The following is a 21,998-nucleotide window of genomic DNA, read 5'->3' as shown; positions in this document are numbered from 1 at the left end:
TCCTTGCTGTTTTCTTTTCTCATCCATAGTCTCGAACTTGACCTCTTGTTGTAATGGCTTTGGGGCTTTAATGTCTTCCATGGGGAGTATTGGTTGGCAGATTCTTCCGTATTTTGTCAAATCTTGTTTGAGCTTTGCCGCTGGGTTATCATCAGGCTGTGGTACGATTGGTTTCGCACAATCCTCAGCAGTTTGCTCATCAATTTCTTCATAACAAGATTCTTCTTCATGTGTGGATAAGTTGAGAAGCTCGCTCTGTAGACTTTCCACACTTTCGTCCACGATGATTGTTTCTTCAATAGTTATCTTTTCATTTGCTTTTGGGTTTGACAGAGCTTTTTTATGATTTTCACTCATCTGTTCTGTATTTATGAAGACATTCACTGCCTTCAAATTTCTAAGGAATTTCCTTGAGCCCAAATTGTTTTGTTTCCTTTTACATTTTGGATTTTTTGATTTTTTTTCCAAGTGTTGATTTGAGGTGGCCGGGTTCGATTTTTGGAATATGTCATATGTTTTGTCCTTACTTGGATTTTGGACAGGTAAATTTCCTACACTTGATCCGACACAGCCAACTCCATTTATCAAGGATGGTGTAATCGTATCAGTCCCAGTTGGTTCTGTGGGGGCACTCGCAGTCTTTTCCTTTTCACATTGATCAGGAAGAGTTTGGTTGGCTTGTTGGCCCTGCGAATGGGCATCACCGGACCCTATGATGCCATCGGCATTGGCAGAAGTAGTTGGGAGCGCCTCAGTTGGAAGTATGCTACCAGGGTCGGCTGTAATCTTCTTCTTTTCAGGATGGTTGGGAGTGTTTGGTTGCGACGGTACAGGGTGACAAGTGTGGGCATAATTCGCAGCGGTGGGAGGTAGGCAAGAAACAGGTGGGCACTGATTCAAAGTAGGACATAGAATTCCTGAGTTGGACGGTTTCTTGACTTCCATTTCTTCTGGCTGAATTTGCATCACTTCCTTGCCTGTTTGTCTGAGTGGTGATGACGTTGGAGTAGCAGTACGTCTCACAGGTTGTTGAATCAGTCCATCAGGGACTGACTTTTGGTTTACGGCTGACTTCGGTGGCAGGTGCAGAATTGAGATCGTAGCTGCTTCTGCTTCATCTCTTCTCAATTTTTGACTTTGTTTTAGTAGTCCCAAAGCTTCTCTTGTCACCTCAGCTAGCACTCTCTTGTCTTCGGTGTTGTTTCTCTTTTGGTCTGCTAAGTCCTTTATGGACTGATCTATTCTTTGGATGTTTCCCCATAATTTGGCAGTTGCCAAAACTCCTTGGGATCACTCAAAGGCATTTTTGAGTTCATCAGGGCAGACAGAGTTGAAAGATCTTTTATATTCTCCAGCATGGGGTCTGGCATGGATTCACATGCTCATGAATATTCCCCGTCGTCAGGCTGGGAATCCTCGGTAAAGACAAAAATCAGTATCAGTTTTGTTTCTGATCTGTCTTTCTTAGTAGTAACCAATCACTGATCTCTGGGTCATACTGCCCCCAGCCAATGACTGCCGTCTCCCTAAGCCCCTCCCCTGGCAGCCATGCTCAGATTTTTACTGCACGTTCAAGTGTTGGGAGTACTCATGCTTTAGCACTCGAGCTTTTACTGCATTTTCGCGCTTTTTCAGGAGATTTTCTAATTTTTTCGGTTTAATCGAGCCTCAAGCTCCACCGGTTCTACTTCCGATAACGGGGACCCGTTTCGGAGTTCTTCTACGCCCCTCAAGGGTGAAGTTTTCATCGAGTTACGCTTCTTGGAGGATTCCAGAAGATCTGAGGCCTACCTCAATGGACATGGCCCAGGACAAGGGAAGCTCGACGCCCGGATCCAAACTGTTCAGGAGCTGCCCGGGATGTGGATTGCAAAATGTTTTCAAGGAGGACAAGCATTCGAGATGTCTCTACTGCCTTCATGAGGCCAAGACGCACGTGGTGAAGGACTGTGCGTTCTGCAAGAACCTGTCTGAACGGACCAAGCAAGATCGTCATTCCCGCCTCGCCGCCTGGCTGGAGAAGGGCACAGCAGGTGAGAAGGCGAAGAAAAAGTCTGAGCGGTCTTCTAAGTCCTGTGATGGCGCCCCGGCGATGGGGGCCCAACAGAAGGCCAAGCACCGCGAGTCCGCGGGCACCGGGAGCGCCGAAAGGTCGGGCTCTTCAGCTGCCAAGCAGGGCACGACTTCCCCGGCACAATCAACCACGAGCCAGCGCTCTGGTCCGGGGAAGAGGAAGTCCGAGAACCCGGGTAAGCTTCTGGAGAGGCCCCGGTCGATCTCGAAGGAGGGGGAGCGAGGCGATGACCCTCCCCCCAAAGCAAAGGCCCAGGACGCACCTAAGGTGGTGAGGGCCTTGATCCAACCGGCAAAGGCCTCTATCGAGGTTGTCGCAGCGGCCCTGGCAAAGCCGGCAGAGACTACGCCAGTGTAGGCGGCCTCGGGGCCCAGAGTTTCTCTGCCACCGCGGAGGGAATCCTCTTTCCAGCCCATCGTTAAGACCCCTGTGAACACACCGGTGGAAAAAGAGGGGGGGACCGGTGGCCATTACGGACTCGGATTCAGCCTCCGAGGAGGATCTGGTGGAAACCGTGAAAGGCCTCAATGAGAGGTTCGAGAAGGTTCGATCCCAGTGGAAGGATCCTGCTGATGTGATCGAAGATAGCGACGATGGCGACGATGAGGGCCCAGTGGAGCAGCCATCCTGCCCGTCGCAGCCATTGCCCGAGCCCCAGGATAGCTCGGCGGCCATTTTGTTGGCGATCCAATCCTTATGTACTGAGATAAGGACAAGGTTACCACGGACCCCAAGAGAGGATCCAGAACCTGGACCATCGGGAAGCCGTCCGAACAAGCGGAGGAGAGTCCACCCCGCACCGCCCTTCGTGCCCACAAGGCCTGCGGCCCCCTCATCCCCCTCGCCGGACCCTCGGGATGATACAGCGACGGATACAGCGTCGGGGACGGACGACGGTGGTGGCGATGATACAACGGACATTCCTTTATCACCCCCCCCTTCGGGCCTCTCCGCCCGACGAAATTGGCTCTTTCCACGCCATGATAGCCAGGGCATCTGAGCTTTTCCAGCTCTGCCCTGAGGAACAGAAAAAGGAAGGCTTTCTTTACCAACGACGGGAGGCCAGGAGAAAGACAGTCCTCGCGGTACTGTTGCTCGACGCCGCCCCCTTGTGCCTCAGGGCCCAGCCCACGCCGGATTCGGTCATCTCGGCAGCGGCCAAGAAGAAAGCGGCTTCAACTTCCACTTCCCTGCCAGACAGCGAGGGCAAGAAGTTGGACTCCATGGGACGACGAGTCATCTCGCCGGCGGCGACGACGATTAAGGCGGACAATGCCTTTGCGATTGTGGCCCGTTACGACATGGAGCTCTGGTTCAAGATAGCTCCCCTGCTAGACTTCCTACCAGACGACAAGAGGGCGGAGACCCTACAGAATCTGCGGGAAGGTGAGGTGGCGTCGGATCACGCCATAACGGTGGCAACGGACATTGCCGATACCGGATTTCGCCAGCTGGGCAGCAGAGTTTGCCTTCGACGACGAGGATGGCTCAAGGCGACGGACTTTCGCTAGGACGTCGAGACCAGAGTGTTGGATATGCCGTTCGATGGCAACAACCTGTTTGGGAAGACGGTGGATGAGTCCCTCCAGGCAGGGAGCCTCCAAGGGATTCAGCGGTGGCTCTTCCACGTACCGCCAGGCGGCCTGCTCCTTGTCCCAGGAGGCCTACAGAGGTCACGGCAAGCAAGGAGGGTCTCGCCGCCATCGTAAAGGAGGCCAAGGCGGCAAGGCCTCTTCCCAGCAGGACTGATCCGGCCGTAGCGTTGGGCCCCCACCGAAGCACCCCGGTGGGAGGCCGGCTGACAAAGTTCGTCAGCGTGTGGGAGTCCATCTCCACCGACCGTTGGGTGCTGGACACCCTGGCCCGCGGCCACTCACTAGAATTTCAAAAGAAGTGTCCTCGCATTCCTCCCGTGGCCAGGAAGGAGAATCACGTCCCTCAACTGCTGTTGGAGGTAAGGGCGATGCTCAAGAAAGGTGCCATCGAGCTCGTCCCCAAGAGGCTCCGGGGCTCCGGAGTATACTCAAGGTACTTCCTCATCAGAAAGAAGACAGGCGGTTGGCGCCCCATCCTGGACCTGCATGGATTTAACAAGTACATCAAGGCACAGAAATTCAGGATGGTCACCCTCCAGCACGTGCTGGGACAGCTGGAGGAGGGCGACTTCCTATCGTCGTTGGACCTGGAGGATGCTTACTTCCACATCCCTTTTAGGGATAATTCTCTGTTTAGGCTGAATTTCCTAACCTAGTGAGTCCCCCAGCAGCTTTGCTGGATTTTTGGGGTTTATTTTTTTCTCCTGCCAAGACTGAGAATCTTTTACCCTCACTCTTGTACATGATTTGAGTGTGTTTCTTTGGATCTAGATGTGTTTAATGGGCTATGGGGTCTTTTACCCCATAGGGCTTCATGTGTTTTTGTGATGTGTGTTACACAGCACCCTCAGTGCAGTGACACAGGGGTGTCATAGTGTCCCCCAGTATAGACTCCATACCCTGGGACTGACTACTGTCTCCCAGGGCATGTAAAGTCACCATTGACTTTACTAGTCTTAAATTCTGAACAGAACCAGTACAAACCATCATATTGTGGACGTACTGGCTGGGGCAATTCGATTGCCCCAGGATCTGTTAGTCGAGGGGGCACGTCTCCGTCCCCCCTGATCGAGTTTTGGCTGGTGGCAGTGGATACTACTTTTTATATTCAACCGCGAATATTTTCCTATGGGATTTCCATTGTTTTAGGCTACTACCTTTATTTAATTATTTACGGTAGCCTCGAACATACCGCCGGTTTATTTAATTAATATTCTCCGGTTGGTATTTTTTTCCAAAACTTGATTCTAAAATGGCGTTTGTGTTCTCTTCTGTGACTCCAACCCAAGTCGAGCCCTTTGTTCCACTTTTTGGCGGGCTTCTCCACAGAAGCCCTCCAAAGTGGTGCCACTCTTTCTGGGGTACTTAGGAGGGGTGGAGGGGAATTTAGGCACCCTGGACTGAGTTGCCTAGGCAACTCAAGTCGCACTCCATCCTGATTGGCCCAAGTGGTGAGCCGGCCGGCTCACCACTTAGCATGTTTGAGTGACAGCTAGGCTGAGTGAGTGGGGGTTTGCTGCATAAAAGCAGGGCTTTGGGGACTGGAACTTCAGAAGTCGCCACAGGACCTAAGAATCCGACGAGGGAGAAGCTGAGCCGACCTGCCGCCACACCACCACTGGTGGAGCCCTGCTGGACTGCCTCACCACTTTTCCCAACGACAGAGAAGATCTCCCGCCGGAGAGTCTTCTTCCTTTGACTGGTGGGGATAACCAGTTTCACCGTCTTTTCGCTTCCCGACGTACCTCGTGGCCGCCTTGCCTGTGCCAAGCACCCCGGCAACCGGGATACCACGTTTTACCACGACCGCAAAATAAAGGTACCACCTTTAATCGGAAAACTCCACGGCTGGTTTCTTCCCTGGTAGTGCAACGACCTTCATCTTTCCTCCAAGTCGAGATCTTCTCTTCCCCTGGACGACGACGTAACTTGCACCCACTACCAGGAACAACTGCCACCGCTGGAGGATCCTTCCCACTTAAGGTACCGTGTCCCGCCTGGCTTCCCTTGCTACCGACTGTACGGGGTAGATTTAGCCCCCGGCTTTCGAACCTGGGTTAGCCTGGGACACCCTGGCTAAACTTTCCTAAGCCTCTCTAAACTCTTTTTGAACCCTCTGCAAGACTTTCAAAGCCTAGTGTAACTGTGTGATCTTGGGCGCATTTGTGCTCTGCTCTCTCTAAGAGTGGGCCCAGCCTTTGGACTTTGGCTCACCAGTGACTTTTGCTCTTCTGCCTTGCTTATAGTGTTCCTGAATCTTAGAGTGGTGTACCTTTCCATATTCTGTCTTTTCCCTCCCTTTCTCACAAACTTATTGGAGTGCCATCTAGTTAAGCGCTCACCTCTGTATGAAAATAAGTGGTGTTTTACTGTGATTTATCTGATAAGAAAAAAGGGGTGTATATATTACAATAGTAACTGTGTTTAGAGTATTTTACAATAAGAGTGCTGGAGTGTTTCAACTGTGTGTTTTTAAATAAATAATTATATACTTTGATACCAAAGCTCTGGTCAGTGTTTGCTTGTATTATTGTATCTGAGTGCCTATTTTGTATACTTTGCATACTGCCTAACTCTTCTTGGGGGAAGTCTGACTGCTCAGCCACAGCTACCAGGTAAATCTGGGTGGTATAGACTGCTACCAAGTGGGTTTACTGCCAACACCTGTAGTCTTAAATATTTTGCAGTGGTCCCTAAGGGAACTGCACAGGTTTCTGCCTAACAATCCTCATTCTAAAAGGACACAGAAAGTTCCTCAGATTCGTAGTCCAGGGGTGTCACTACCAATTCAGAGCCCTGCCGTTCGGATTAAAGTCGGCACCCAGGGTGTTCACCAAGTGCCTCGCACCAGTGGCGGCGCGGCTGCGCCTGCAGGGTATCCACGTCTACCCCTACCTGGACGACTGGCTAATCCGTGCAAGGTCAAGAGAACTCGCTGTCGAACACACAGCGAGGACTGTCCACCTGCTCACGGAACTGGGATTCGCCATCAAATACCCCAAATCCCACCTGGTTCCGTCGCAGGTGGCACTGTTTCTGGGAGCGAAGCTCGATACAGTGGAGCGATTGGCATCTCTGTCGGAAGCAAGGACGAAGGCCATTTTGGGCAAGGTGCAGCGCCTGTTAGCCATGGATGTGGCCAGGGTGAGGTCCATCAAGTCCCTCCTCGGGATGATGTCCTCATGCATCTATCTTGTGCCCCTTTGCAGACTTCGGATGCGTCTGCTACAAGAATTCCTCGACGCCCACTGGATTCAAGCGGCGGGCAGCTTTGAAGACAGGATCCTCCTCGACGAGGAGTTCCGTCGGGCGATTCTATGGTGGGGTACCTGTGCGCACCTCACGGCAGGCACAGACTTTCAGACCCCGGCGTATCAGGAGATGGTGACGACGGACGCCTCCCTGAAGGGATGGGGGGCCCACACCGGAGATCTCCACGCAAGAGGCCTCTGGCTCCCGGAGGAGAGGTCTCTCCACATCAACATCCTGGAGCTACGAGCCATGTTCTGGGCGCTCAAATCATTCCTTCCGTCCCTCAAGGACAAAGTGGTGAGGATCTTCACCGACAACACCACCACGCTGTTCTACATCCGGAAGCACGGAGGCACCAGATCCCCAGCCCTATCCAAGGAGGCCCAGGATCTGTAGCACTGGGCCATCACCCAGGGGATGTTTTTGGTTCCCTTCCACTTGGCAGGAATAAAAAACACCATCGCCGACTCACTCAGCAGGGAGCTGCGCTCGTGCCATGAGTGAGAACTACGCCAGGACCAGGTGAATCGGCTCTTTCACCGATGGGGCAAACCCCAGATCGACCTGTTCGCGATGGCGACGAACTCCAAGTGGCAGAGGTTCGCCAGCAGGTTCACACAGCCGAGGAGCATGGGCGATGCTTTCTCGTTCCCTTGGTACGGCCTGTTCCTGTATGCGTTCCCTCCGTTACCGTTGATGATCCTCGTCGCACCGGCGTGGCCGAGACAGATCTGGTTCCCGAACCTTCTGGACTTGTGAACGTCCCCACCTATCAAGCTGGCAACGGACGTGGATCTTCTCTCCAGAGAAGGTGCCGCCATTCTTCATCACGACCCGGAGTCGCTGAACTTGCAGGCTTGGCTCCTGCAGCACTAGAGTTTGGCGGATACGATATCCCGGCTGACTGCAGAGAGGTTCTTGCAAAAGCCAGGGCGTCCTTAACTCTCAAGTGCTATGGACATAAGTGGAAGAGTTTCTCTGTCTGGTGCCGTGCACAGAAGATTAACCCTCTGTGGATTACGGCCCCTCAAGTATTGGCGTACCTACTGTCGCTGGCAAAGCTGGACTGGCTCACGCCTCCATCAAGATACATCTGGCTGCCATCTCCCGATACACCAGAACTACAGGACGGGCGTCCTTGTGGTCTCATCGCCTGGTGAAGGAATTTATGAAGGGACTATTCCGATCGTTCCCGCCGGTGAAGGCCCCTGCCCCGGCGTGGGAGCTCAACGTGGTGCTGACCAGGCTCATGGGGGGGCCCCATTCGAGCCTATGCATTCGGCGCCGTTGAAGTACCTGTTGTGGGAGACAGCATTTCTCCTAGCCATCAACTCCGCACGACGAGTGGGAGAGATCCAGGCCCTATCTTGCAAGCCTCCATACCTGACCTTTCACGACATGAGGGTGGTGCTGAGGACGCACCCCTCCTTTATGCCCAAGGTGCCGTCGGACTTCCACCTCAACGAGCCCTTGGTGTTGCCAGTTTCTTCCCGTCGCCTTCGTCGCAGGCCGAGAGGACTCTGCACTCGCTGGACGTAGCTAGAGCGCTGAAGTTCTAAGCGGACCGCACAAAGAGTTTTCGGAAGACATCACAGCTGTTTGTGAACTTTGGACCTGTGAATCAAGGGAAGGCTCTCTCGAAGGCTTCCATTTCCAGATGGTTCTCCGGCTGCATCATGCACTGTCACCGGTTGGCAAACCGACCGCTGCCTGGCCGTCCGAGAGCCCATTCGACCAGAGCGATCGCTGCTACCACGGCGTTCCTGTCTGGTGTGCCCCTGCTGGACATCTGCAGGGCTGCTAAGTGGAGGTCGACGCACACCTTCACAAGATTCTACTGCATCGATCAGGACTCCAGGGTCGGCCAGGCAGTGCTGCGCAACCTGTTCGCTTAAGGTGAGCCTGGTGAGGAGGTAAGATATGCTTAATGTTGAGTTGTTGTATTGCTTAATGTTGAGCCTGTTGCCACCTCCCGTGGTTGTGCATGTGTATACTGCTATGTATTCTTATATTCATGAGCATGTGAATCCATGCCAGACCCCATGCTGGAGAAGGAACAAGTTACTTACCTGTAACTGTTGTTCTCCAGCATGGGTTTGGCATGGATTCACATGCGAACCCTCCCTCCTTCCCCTCTGTGGCTCTTCACTTGGTCATACTGCCACTTTACTTTGCTACCAAATCTGAGGATGGCTACCAGGGGAGGGGCTTAGGGAGAGGGCAGTCATTGGCTGGGGGCCGTATGACCCAGCGATCAGTGATTGGTTACTACTAAGAAAGACATATCAGAAACGAAACTGATACTGATTTTTTCTTTACCGAGGATTCCCAGCCTGACGACGGGGAATATTCATGAGCATGTGAATCCATACCAGACCCATGCTGGAGAACAACAGTTACAGGTAAGTAACTTGTTCCTTCTCGTTGATTTGCTCATACATCTTAAGCATGGGAGCTATCGCTATTGTTACTGAGGACATGACGAAGGGTCTTGGGTCATTTAACGCATCCTTGATTCGTTTCTGAACATGAGTGTCTCTCTTACTTTGGTTTGGTGGGGCTCTATTGAGCGTACGTTTCGATTTTGAATTATTCCGTTGTTTCTCTGGTGAATTTGAGAAAGATTCATCATTGCTGGATGACTCTGACCTCTCCTCTGTACTCAAATATGACAATGTCCTTGGGTGAAATGCTTCTCCCCTGATTATTGGAGTTAGATTTTGGGGGAGAGTTCTTATTAGTTGGCCTGGCTCTGGTATGTGAGCATTCGAACGGGGGTGACAAGCTTGATGCCACGCGTCTTCTTTTTCTGGCACCCATCGGCCAATGATTCCACAGAGTAGATTCTATGACTGGTATCAGTGGTGATTGCTGTGGTCTACGAGTTCAATTTTTGGTTCCTCCAAGTTGGATTTCAATTCACTGGAGGCAGACGGTTTTAAGGTTATAGATCCGTTCAATTCTGTCAAGTCCAATAACAGTTTGTTTACAATGGCCAGCGAATTTCGCCTTTTGGCGGGAGATTGCGAGATTTCTCCCAGAGTGTTGTTCTTTAAAGGGAAGGATGTATCTTCATTCTCTTGTAAGGAAGAACTCACCGCCTCATCTTGGCATGAGGCGTCATTGTGTTTTTCTGGTTTTCCCATAGATGATTTATTAGTTTCAGAGTTTACATCTGCCACTTCCAATATTAGGAGGTCTTCAATGCTCTCCTTGTTGTTTTCAAATGTCTCTGGGATGTCCATGTTGATTTCACATAGCTCTGGAATGTGCGTGGGATGGGAGGTGTCTACCTCACAACACCTATGAGCACTCGCGAGGCCTCCTGGACAGGCCATCGCACGCTCCAACCAATCACTTGTGCTCTCTGAAGTCAGGCGCCTCTCTCTTGGCACTAACACCCCAGACACTGATTCTGCAAACCGATCGGTAGCCTGCGCAGCGTGCTCAGCCAACACTCGCAGCTGCGGCAGAGCGGTCACAATCATCTCCCTCAGGAGCCGCAGGGGGATCATCCACCCTCCCCCGCGCGCTCTGTTTGCTTTGATCGTTTGGAGCACAGCCAGCTGAAACAGCATCCGCCGCCTCCTCTCCAGCACAGCAAAAGCCGGCCGCGGCAGCAACACACCCTCCTGCAGCACTCATCACCCCCACCCCCACAGGTGAGAGCTCATTAGAGGGGATAAACTCACAGTTTTTAAGTGTGGGGTGAGTTTGGGGTGAGCCGACAGTTGTGTGTAGCATATGTGCAGACTCACTCGCGTTGACATTAGCAAACATGTTCGAATAGCTTACACTGGGCTTGATTGTTAAATGACGTGGTAGGGAAATTATGCGAGGGGGCACGGGAGGAGAAGCTGCATGCTTTTCTTACTTGGGGAGCCGCAAGGTCCGCTTCATGCCGGCTCATAGTGTCAGTCATCTTCATGGACTCTCCTCGCTCAGTACGACGCTGCTGTAATCGTGTTAGTGTGTGGTGGATGGATTATTCGTTGTGGATACTTCTCATGGTTCATGCTGGACACACACTGGGTGGACAGAAGGGTGCCGCACAAGCCTCGTGAGCCTCCAGAGACTCGCGAGACTCTGCACCGAGTCTGTGCCGCTCCGCGGGTAGCAGGAGTTTTTATGATCCGCTCCCCTCACACAGTAATGGAGATAGAAAGAGGACAAACAATCCACTAGCAGGAACTCCAGGAAAGCAGTGTGTCAGAGACTCACGAGACTCTGCACCGACTCCGGATGTTTATGACGATTATGTGCTGGCTCATGGTGAGCCTTTGGGCGTGGATGAGCCCGCCAGGGCTTCGCCCCCTGACAAAGTGGGCTCTTTTCCTAGCATGCAGTCAAGGGCCTCTACCTTTTTCATTTTGGTCCCGGAAGAAAAGAAGGAAGGGTTGCTATTTTCATTGCCGAGAATATTCATGGAAGACGGTCACGTCAATTCCGACCATAGATCTGTGTCCCCACTTTCGCACTCCAGAGGGCGGCCGACTAGTGACTTTTGTCGACAAGTGGAAGACCATCACCACAGTCAAATGGGTGCTGGATGTTCTTCAGGGGCACACCTTGGAATTCCAACACAAGTGTCTCTGCATTCCTCCTGTGGCACATTAGGAACTCTACATGGCTATCCGCTGCAGGAGATCCAGGACATGTTTGTTTATTGAACTCATATACACTTTAAGCCAAAGCGCTTTACAGTATAACAGGTACAAAAGCGTGAGAAGCAGTTGAGAGAGAGGAAGAAATAGTCTCGAGGGCCGAGGAGACATAGAGTATGAATAGAGGAGTGGGGAGATGGATTTTAGGTGAGTTAGGTGAGTGACAGGGACTCCAAAGAGGGGAGAGGAGCAGTAGAAGAGGCAGGAGAAAATAAGGGAGGAGATTAGAAGTTTGGAAGCATGGAAGGTGAGAGAGGAGCGGATCTTGCGGATGTTGAAGAGGTGGTGCTGACAGGCTCGAGAGGTTAGAGAGATGTGGTTGGAGAAGGAGAGAGAGGAGTCGAGATTGTGGCCGAGATTGCGGGCATGGGTAGATATGGGGAGGTTGGAAGGTGGGAAGTGGATGAAGGGAAGGGGGGGAGGGGAGTGTGTTAGGAGGGAAGAAAAGCACCTCTGTCTTGTTAGTATTGAGGGAAAGAAAGTGGGATGGCACCCAGTTTCTTATGGCCGTGAGGCAGGAAGAAAGAGTGCGGTGGAGGTCATGTTAAGAAAGGGGGCAATAGAGCACGTTCCCTTGCACCTCTGCGTTTCTGGAGTGTACTCCAGATACTTTTTGGTACGGAAGAAGTCAGGAGGGTGGCGGCCAATCCTAGACTTGAGAGAGTCCTCAACAAATATTTAAAATCCCAGAAGTTCAGAATGATCACGTTGCAACACATGCTTGGCCAGCTGGAGGAAGGGGATTTCCTGGCAGCCCTGGACCTGGAGGTTGCGTACTTTCACGCCCCTATCCATGCAAACATTGGAAGTTCCTATGGTCTGTGTTCCAGGGACGACACAATCAGTTCAAGGCACTTCCCTTCAGTCTGAAGTCAGCACCAAGGGTGTTCACTAAGTGCTTGGCTCCGGTGGTAGCGCATCTGCGCCTCAAGGACATCCATGTGTACCCTTATCTAGATGACTGGCTGATCCACTCCCGCTCCCACGCGCTGGCAATCCAGCACACCACTAAGACCATTCACCTTCTCCATCAACTATCTGAAGTCTTGCGTGGAGCCATTGCAGAAAGCTCTGTTCCTCTGCGCCCTTCTCTACACGGTTGCATGCTTGACGCCCCATCGGAGAATAGGGTGACGGCCCTTCTGGGGAAGGTGCAGTGCCTGTCGGTGGCACAGAACAGTGCAAGCTATCCAGTCATTGTTGGGCATGATGTCCTCCTGCATCCACCTCATCCCGCTGTGCATGATACAGATGAGACCTCTTCAGGAGTTCCTAGATGTACAGTGGCTGCAAATCATGGGCACATGGACAGATAAGGTAATTCTCAACCAGGAGTTCTGACAAGCTCTTCGATGGTGGGAGCACAACCACATCTCATGAAAGGGGCTCCTTTCCAGATGCCTCCACTTGAGGCCACGGTTACCACGGACTCCCCCTTGGAAGTGTTGGTGGCCCACAAAAGACTGTCTGATGCCAGGGGCATATGTCCTGGAACTCCGGGTAGTCTTCTGGGCTCTCAAGTCATTCCTACCTCAGCTGAACGGGAAGGTGGTGTGCATCATCATGGACAGCACCACCACCATGTTCTACATCCAGAAGCAGGGCGGGACACTCTCTCCCGCGCTGTCCCGGATTGGCCCAAGCACTGTGGTGCTGGGCCATCCTTCAGGGCGTGTTCCTCATACCCTTTCACCTAGCAGGCATCAAGAACACCATTGACTTGCTCAGCAGGGAGCTGAGCTCCTGCCACAAATGGGGGCTTCAGCAAGTGCAAGTAACTTGTCTCTTCAGCAAGTGGGGGCGGCCCAAATAGACCTCTTTGCGACGGCAGCCAACTCCCAAATGCCAGAGGTTTGCCTGCAGGTTCCCTCAGCCAGAGAGCCTGGGGAATGCCTTCTCGTTCCCATGGGAGGGGCTCTCCCTCTACAACTTCCCTCCAATTTTGCTCCTGCTACGTGTGATCAACACACTCAGATTTTGTCATTGCAGGATGATACCCATTGCTACTGCGTGGCCACGGCAGAACTGGTACCCGGACCTGCTCCGTCTGTCAGTTGCTTCATCCAGCCGGATGCCTCCACTTCCTGACCGCCTCTCCAGAGAAGGCAGAAGATGCTGCACCACAACCCAGCATCGATGAGCCTCAAGGCCTGGCTCCTGCAGCCCTAGAGTTTGGGCATTATTCCCTGCCACTGGAATGCAAGAAGATCTTGGCCAATGTCAGGGCTTCCTCTATGTTATCATGCTACAGCCACAAGTGGAAACGCTTTCAGTTTGGTGCCAGACTCGAAAGATTACGCAGCTGCCAGTCAGAGCTCTGAAGCTTCTTCCGTATCTGCTTTCCCTTGCCAAAGCTGGCCTGTTACATGCCTCGATCAAGGTTCATCTGGCGGCTATATCCCGTTACACCAGGTCGCCAAGTAGGCCATCACTGTGTTCGCACAGGCTTGTCAAGAAGTTCCTCAAGGGTCTCTTCACGACTTTTCCTCCAGTGAAGGCTCCTGTTCCAGGTTGGGAGCTCAACGTGGTCTTAACTGGGCTCAAGGCGGCCAGTTTGAACTGATGCATCAGGCCTCTTTGAAGTTTCTCTCATGCAAGATTGTTTTTCCGGTGGCCATCCACTCGGCCAGGTGGATCGGGGAGATCCAGGCCCTCTTGTAAGCACCCGTACTTGTCTTCCATGCTACAAGGGTGGTGCTGCAAACCCACCCCACCTTTAGGCCAAAGGTTACATCAGAATTCCATCTCAACGAGCCTTTGGTTCTGCCAGCTTTCTTCCCCAATCCTTCTATGCCGGCGGAAGAGACATTTCATTCGCTGGATGTTGCTCATGCCTTGAAGATGAATAGGGCACGCACGAAGGACTTTCCTAAGACTTCTGTACTTTTTGTGAAATTTTGACCTGTGAATCACAGAAAGGCCCTGTCTAAGGCTTCCATATCCAGGTAGCTCTCCAGCTGCATCATGCACTGTCATCGTCTGACCAACAGACCTCTTCCAGGCCGGGCGAGAACCCATTCCACCAGAGCCATCGCTGTGACAACAGCATTTCGCTCTGGTGTACCCCTGCTCAACATCTGCAGTGCTGCTATGTGGAGGTCCACCCACACCTTTACGAGATTCTACTGCGTTGACAGGGATTCCATTGAGGAGTCCCGGGTCAGCCAAGCGGTGCTACGCAACCTGTTTGTTTTAGGTGAGTCTGTTCCAGGGGTAAGTGAATTGCTTCTGTTGAGCCTGGCCACCTCTCGTGGTTGTGTATATGTACTTCTGTTTAATCCTATTCATGAGCTTGTGAATCCATGCCAGCCCCCATGCTGGAGAAAGAACAAGTTACTTATCTGTACCTCCTGTTCTCCAGCATGGGTCTGGCATGGATTCACATGTGAACCCTGCCCTCCCTCCTTCTCTTCTGTGGCTCTCCTTGGTTCATACTGCCTCTTTACGTGCTCTACCAAATCTGAAGATGGCCACCGGGGTGGATCTTAGGGAGACGACTGTCATTGGATGGGGCAGTGAAATGCTGTTTTCAGGCTAAAGTGAAACTGCTTTCCTTTTTTAACGAGGATTCCCAACCTGATGGGGAATACCCATGAGCTTGTGAATCCATGCCAGACCGACCCATGCTTGAGAACAGGAGTTGCAGGTAAATAACTTTTGTCCTTATTCCCTGGTTGTTTTTTTAGCATCCTTAAAACGTTAATGCCGCCGGGGATAGTGCGGCTTTGTAAAAATAGATGGTACAAGCCCTCATTTAAATATTGCACTGACATCCCTAATAGTTTTCAGGAAATATATTTCCTCTCTTAAATGTTTTCTTTTTTCTTCTCAAATAGGTATTTCATGGTCCTGATTCAAGAAATGGAACTTAAATTAGACCTTGCATTTCTGTATGCCCTTGCGGATCTGTTTTCACAGGCAGGGGGTGTATCCAAAGACCAAGAGGTACGTTCCTGCACTTCTCAAATGCAACATTATTTCAGTGAGAAAATCAAAATAATTCCCCTGGTTTATCCTTTTCCATTTGCTGGTGTTTGCAGGAAATTCTGTAGCCCAAAGTATACCTAAATATATAAACTAGTTAATGCAAAACCAACTGTTTTGACGTTTCTATAGAGATTTGCTAGGCACTATCATAATGTTACTACCTGACCATAAAATGGCAACTGCTGGAAAATGGTGTACCTGACCATGTGATACTGCCTATAGACAAGCCAAAACAATTGGTTTTGCAAATGCTTGTTTTTAACAGGACTTCAGTGCTTATAAATCTAGTGTCTGAAGGCACACTTTGGATTAAGGCATTTTAATTACATCATATGCATGCTTAAAGCTGCAATGAAGCCAAAGTTTGCTTAGAAACAATACTTGCAGGTCTTTACTATACATTTGATGTTACTGCTTGATAGAGCTAGCTCAAAGAGATCCTACCTAGCAGGATGTGCTTTGGGTGGTAAGGGGCAGGTAGTAGTTGAAAGGCTGAGGGATTTGCATAGTCCTAAGCAGTCAGTGTGTGGGAAAATAACTACAAAACCCACAAGCTATATGTCCCTCCTCACATCTCCTCTCCCTCCTTTCTGTATGCCAATGGAATAGTTTTGCTTTGTAGGCCACAACTAATGAGCACACACCTATGATGTAATTTTCTGGTTTGCCTCTCAAGTCCATTCTTTGTTATACCAAAGTGTTCATAGCATTGTGTGGGCCAGTGTACCAAAGGGTTTAATTTGTACTTTTGTATTCTATTCTCACAGGTTGAGCTGTTCAAAAAGGACATAGAGTCTCTGCAGGCAGAGCTGAGCACAGTGTCTTCAACCGATACATCCCAAGTCAGCCTGTATGAATTCTTTCATATCTCTCCCATCAAGGTAGGTGGAACTTGAACCAGTTAGGTGGAAGGTTGTCAAAATGTAAATTAAATTGCATTGCCTTTTTTTGTTTCCATTCACAGAGCTGTTAGCAAAACCTTTTAGACTGTTGTTTGTTTGTAATGTATACATAATTCTCTAAATGACAGGTGTAAGCAGTTGTGATGGTTAATAAAACATCAAGCGTTTCTTATGATGTAAATAGAAGTGCATTCGATATTTGGTAAAAGATAAACTGAACTAGATCAGTGATGTCCTCGGTCTCTCCGAGACATGGTTCATAGCCAGCTCTATCACAAGCTTTGACACTCTCATCCCTGATGGCTACAAGATCCTCTCTGTGCCCAGATCCCACCATTCTGGGGGGGTGTAGTCTTGAGCTTCCCTGAGTGGATCCCTCCCTCTGTCATTACTACACAGGCCTACTCATCTTTTAAATGCCTTGTCTGCAGGCTCTCTCTCCTGGCCATTCCCTTACTGTGGCTACCATCTATCGGCCACCTGGTCAGATCTCCTCCTTCCTCTCTGAGTGGGCGGACCTCTGCTCTTCCCTCCTGGTCTCGACCACTCAACTCCTCCTTCTCGTAGACTTTAACATCCACCTGGATGCTTCCTGTCCTTCCTCTCGACTCTTTCGCAACCTATGCAACTCTCTCTCTCACTCTCTTTTCTCCCCTCGCACCCGACTCACTCTGCAGGGCACACTCTGGATGTTCTGATCTCTTCAGACCTTCCCCTTTCGATCCCTCTCACCACTCCACTCTCCTGGAGTGATTACTTTCTCCTTTCCTCACAGCTCGCCCTCTCTACCCCTCAGGCCAAGCTAACTCCAGCACTGCAGCCTACCTTCTTTGTTATCCGACCCATTAAGGGTGTGTCAGTTGAGGCTTTCGCCGCCACTTTCTCCCCCCCTCCTCCCCGCTTGGCTGACTCACACCCGGACACAGCCCTTTCCATGCTCCACTCTGCTATATCTGATAATCTTGATGTTCTTGCCCCTGTTGTTAGGGAGAATTCTCTGTAAAGGCTAATTTCCCAAACCTAGTGAATCCCCCAGCAGCTTTGCTCTATTTTTGGGGTTTATTTTTTTCTCCTGCTAAGAGTGAGACTATTTTCCTCCCACTCTTAGACATGATTTGAGGTGTTCCTTTGACTTTGTATGTGTTTTATGGGCTATGGAGTCCTTTACCCCATAGGGCTGCATGTGTTTTTGGTATGTGGATTACACTGCACCCTCCGTGCCGTAACCCAGGGGTGGCGTAGCGACCCCCAAACATAGACTCCATACCCTGGGACTGACTACTGTCTCCCAGGGCATGTAAAGTCACCATTGGCTTTACTAGTCTTAAATTGTGAACAGAACCAGTACAAACCATCATATTGTGGACGTACTGGTCGGGGCAATTCGATTGCCCCGGTGTCTGTTGTTCGAGGGGGCACTGTCCAGTCCTCCCCGACCGAGTTTTGGCTGGTGGCAGTGGATACTACTTTTTATATTCGACCGCAAATATATTCCTATGGGATTTTCCCATTGTTCGAGGCTACCACTTTTTAAAATAGCCTCGAACAGACTGCCGGTTTATTAAATTAATATAAATTCACCGGTTGGTATTTTTTGCCGAAACTTGGTTCCAAAATGGCGTTTGTGTTCGCTTCTGTAACTCCAACCCAAGTCGAGCCCTTTGTTCCACTTTTTGGCGGGCTTCTCCACAGAAGCCTCCAAAAGTGGTGCCACTCTGTCTGGGTACCACAGGGGCTGTAGGAGGGGGTTTAGGCACCCTGGACTGAGTTGCCTCGGCAACTCAAGTTGCACTCTTGTGTGATTGGCCCAACCACTTAGCATGTTTGAGTGACAGCTAGGCTGAATGAATGGGGGTTTTCTGCATAAAAGCAGGGCTTTGGGGACTGGAACTTCAGAAGTCGCCACAGGACCTAAAGAATCCAAGGCGGGAGAAGCCGAGCCGACCTGCAACAACAACACCACCGGTGGAGCCCTGCTGAACCGTCTCACCACTTTTCCCGACGACAGAGGAGATCTCCAGCCCGGAAAGTCTTCTTCCTTTGACTGGTGGGGATAACCAGTTTGCCCGTCTTTTCGCCTTCCTGGACCATCTCTTGGCCGCCTTGCCCGTGCCAAGCACCCCGGTAACCGGAATACCACGGTTTACCACTACCGCGAAGAAAAGGTTAGTACCTTGTAACCTGGAAACTCCGCGGCTGGTTTCTTCCTTGGCAGTGCAACGACCTTCAGCTTTCCTCCACGTCGAGACCTCCTCTTCCTCTGGACGAAACACTGACTTGCACCCGCTGCCAGGAACAACTGCCCCCGCTGGAGCGTTCTTCCCATTTTCAGGTACTGTGTCCTGCCTGGCTTCCCTTGCGACAGATCGTTCGGGGTGACAGTAAATCCTCGACTTTCTAACCTGGGTTAGCCTGGGGCCTGTTAACTAACTTTCCTGACTTGATCTCAATCTTTTATGAACTATCTACAAAGACTCTTTGGGCATAACCCCACTGTGTGATCCTGGACACATTTCGCTTGCTCTCTCTAAGAGTGGGCCTGGCATTTGAACTTCCTTGCTCTCCAGTAGACTTTGCCTAACCTGCCTCACTGTGGTTCTTTGAAAAGTATTGAAATGTGTGTGCTTTCATAACTTTGCCTTTTCCCTCCCTTTTTCTATAACTTATTAGAGTGCCATCTTATGTTAAGCGCTCACCTCTGTCTGAAAATAAGTGGTGTTTCTCATTAAGACTTGTCTAATAAGTAATCGGGGTTGTATATATGTATAATAGTGACTGTGTGTTGAAATTACTTACCTCTTTGTGTGCTAGTGTAATTTACAAGTGTGTCTTTAAATACATAATTATATACTTTTACACCAAAGCTCTGGTCAGTGTTTGCTTGTGCTACTGTATCTCTGTACCTATTGTGTATACTCTATATACTGCCTAACTCATCTTGAGAGAAGTCTAACTGCTCAGCCACAGCTAAATCTGGGTGGTACAGACTGCTACCAATTGGTTTTACTGGCAACAACCTGTAGTCCTAAATATTTTGCAGTGGTCCCTAAGGGGACTGCACAGGTTTCTGCCCAACACCTGTCATGAGGATCCGCTTGAAGCCCAAAGCCAAGTGCAACTCTTGGTACGACTCAGACCTTGTCACCCTTAAACGCTAGTGCACGGTGGCTGAGAGGAATTAGCGTTCTTCCGGTTCACCCTCTGACAAACTGGCCTGCCGCCTGCTCCAAAGGCAATACCGGCTCTCTGTCCGCACCAAGAAGAGAGCCCACATCCAAGCCAGCGTCTCTGCGGCATCTAAAAACTTGGCAAAACTCTTTAAAATCTGCAAGGAGCTGGCCAATCCTGCTGCAGTCTCTACCTCTCCTGTCCCTACCTATCCTGTCCCTTCCCAGGCACTCTGCATGGCCCTGGCTTCTCACTTCATCTCTAAAACCAGGACATCCTGTCCTCTCTCTCTTCCTCTCCCCCTCTTCCATCTACTCCCTGCTCTTCCTCTGGCCATTCTTCGTGCCACCTCTCCTCCCTCCTTCTCTGCCTTTCCCCTGTTCTCCCCTGTTCTCCACTGACAGGGTTTCCAGACAGGTCCGATCTATGAACATCACATGAAAACAGGTTCACCCATGTTCCTCCAAAATCATCAAGGACCACATTGACACCCTGGCTCCTGCTCTGGCTGACTTCTGCAGCCACTCCTTCGCCACTGGAGTCTTCCAATCTGCCCCGAGGCACTCTCTTTTGCACCCTCTTCTTAAGAAACCCTCTGCCGACCCTTCCTGCCCGGCTAACTATTGCCCAATCTCCATCCCTCTCTTCCTGGGCAAACTTCTGGAAAAGCTGCCCATCTCCCAGCTTAATCTTAACACTGAATCTGTTGATTGTCTCCATGATTATCAGTCTGGCTTCAGAGCTGCCAGAAGCACAGAAACTGCTCTCCTGAACATCAGTGAAGACCGGCTCTCCAATCGTGATTCCAACACCCCCTGTGTCCTCATCTTACTTGATAGCTCTTCTGCCTTTAACACGGTCCACCATGCCATCCTGCTGAACCGTCTCCGTGATAACCTCGGTATCACCGATCAGGCCGTGGCTTGGCTGACTTCTTTCCTCTCTGATCGACCCTCCCAGGTCCAACTTGGGTCCTTCCTCTTCTCTACCTCTTACCACTTCCTGTGGTGTTCCCCAGGAGTCTAACCTCTCTCCCTGGCAGTTCAACCAATACCTGGCACTTCCTGCCTACCCCATTGCCGCTCTCTGCCCCAACTTTCAGTGCTATGTGGATGACACTAAACTCATTTTCAGGCTCCCTTCCGCCACTACTTCTTTTCTCATCTCTGACTCTCTGCCTGCTATCCAGGAGTGGTGTGCCACCAATGATCTCTGCCTTAATGCCAGCAAGACTGAGATTCTCCTCATCGGCACACCTGCTTCCTCCTTTCCTGTCTCTCTGGCCTCTTCCTTCTCCCACCTGTGAGACTAAAAGCCTGAGGGTCATCTTTGACTCCACACTCTCCTTCTCTCTTCACATCTCGAACGTCTCTAAGAAGTCACTCTACCAGCTGCACCTCCTCAGAGGTATTCTTCCTTTCCTCTCCTTCCCCCAGAAGCTCACTGTCTCCAGAGCACTGGTTCTCTCTAGGCTGGACTACTGCAACAGCCTTTTTCTAAATCTGCCTGCCTCTACTCTCCATCCTCTGAAACTCAACCAAAACAGGACTGCAAGACTTGTCCTTGGCCACAAGCCCAGGGATTGTATCTCTCCTGGACTGAAATCTCTGCACTGGCTCCCCGTGGCTGCGAGGATCCACAAGGCCTTCTGGGGGCTCAATACCTTCAACTCTCTCTTCCTAAATATCTCCCTTCTCGAGCTTTGCTCATCCGCTTCCAACTCCCTCAGGATCAGTCGCTTCTCTAAGCAACGAGTTGGTGGTAGATATTTCTTCTGCTGTGGTCTCCCTCTGGAACAGCCGCACTGCCTCTCTGAAACTTGAGGAGGATCATCTCCGGTTCCGGAAGCACCTTAAGACCTTCCTCTTTGCTTCTGCTTTCTCTCATCCTCCCCCCTGCTGACCTCCTGGTTGAAACTGAACTGGTTACCTGGCTACCCTCTGATCTTGGGCCCAGGTTCCCTCCCTGCCAGTTGCACACCTGCACTCCCCTCCCCCCCTGGCAACGCTTGCACTCGGGGACAGTTTTCTGTAGCCCTACAGCCTCCACCAGCACCTGACACCTGTTGTCTGCACTTACCCTTGCACTTGCCACGACCTGGCTGCACTTTTATTTATTATCTTATTTATTTACTCTTTATCCTATGCATTGCCCCTCCCTCTTCCCCCGCACTTTTCCCCTCCCCCTCCCCTGCACTTGCGCGATCTCAATGTCACCTGGCCTAGTAAGATCGTTCTCTCTGTCTTCCCTCTGTTCCCCCTCCCTTGCCTCATCGCGCCTTGAAACACTTGTGTATAGGCACGTTATAAATGCCATATCATATCATATCATTTGTTCCATGTTTGTAAATTGCAAG

At 50.9% G+C, this 21,998-nt stretch overlaps 1 protein-coding gene across 5 annotated transcripts in view; it reads left to right on the top strand.

Moving 5' to 3' along the window:
• The window catches only part of VPS13A (vacuolar protein sorting 13 homolog A), a 2,994,934-nt gene that overhangs the window by 2,436,762 nt on the left and 536,174 nt on the right, over positions 1 to 21,998 (top strand). For all 5 annotated transcript variants that reach the window (XR_011280366.1, XR_011280367.1, XM_069625905.1 and 2 more), the window contains 2 exons: positions 15,422 to 15,530; positions 16,340 to 16,453. Coding sequence is in view for 3 of the 5 variants with exons in the window: in XM_069625905.1 (XP_069482006.1) it covers positions 15,422 to 15,530; positions 16,340 to 16,453 (223 nt within the window). In the remaining 2 variants the exon portion in view is untranslated. The remainder of the gene's footprint in view (positions 1 to 15,421; positions 15,531 to 16,339; positions 16,454 to 21,998) is intronic.

The sequence above is a fragment of the Ambystoma mexicanum genome, chromosome 6p (genome assembly GCF_040938575.1).
Source record: "Ambystoma mexicanum isolate Mex_15411 chromosome 6p, UKY_AmexF1_1, whole genome shotgun sequence".
NCBI lineage: Eukaryota > Metazoa > Chordata > Amphibia > Caudata > Ambystomatidae > Ambystoma > Ambystoma mexicanum.
The sequence above is the reverse complement of the archived record's forward strand: the minus strand, read 5'-3'. Positions and strand labels throughout refer to the sequence as shown.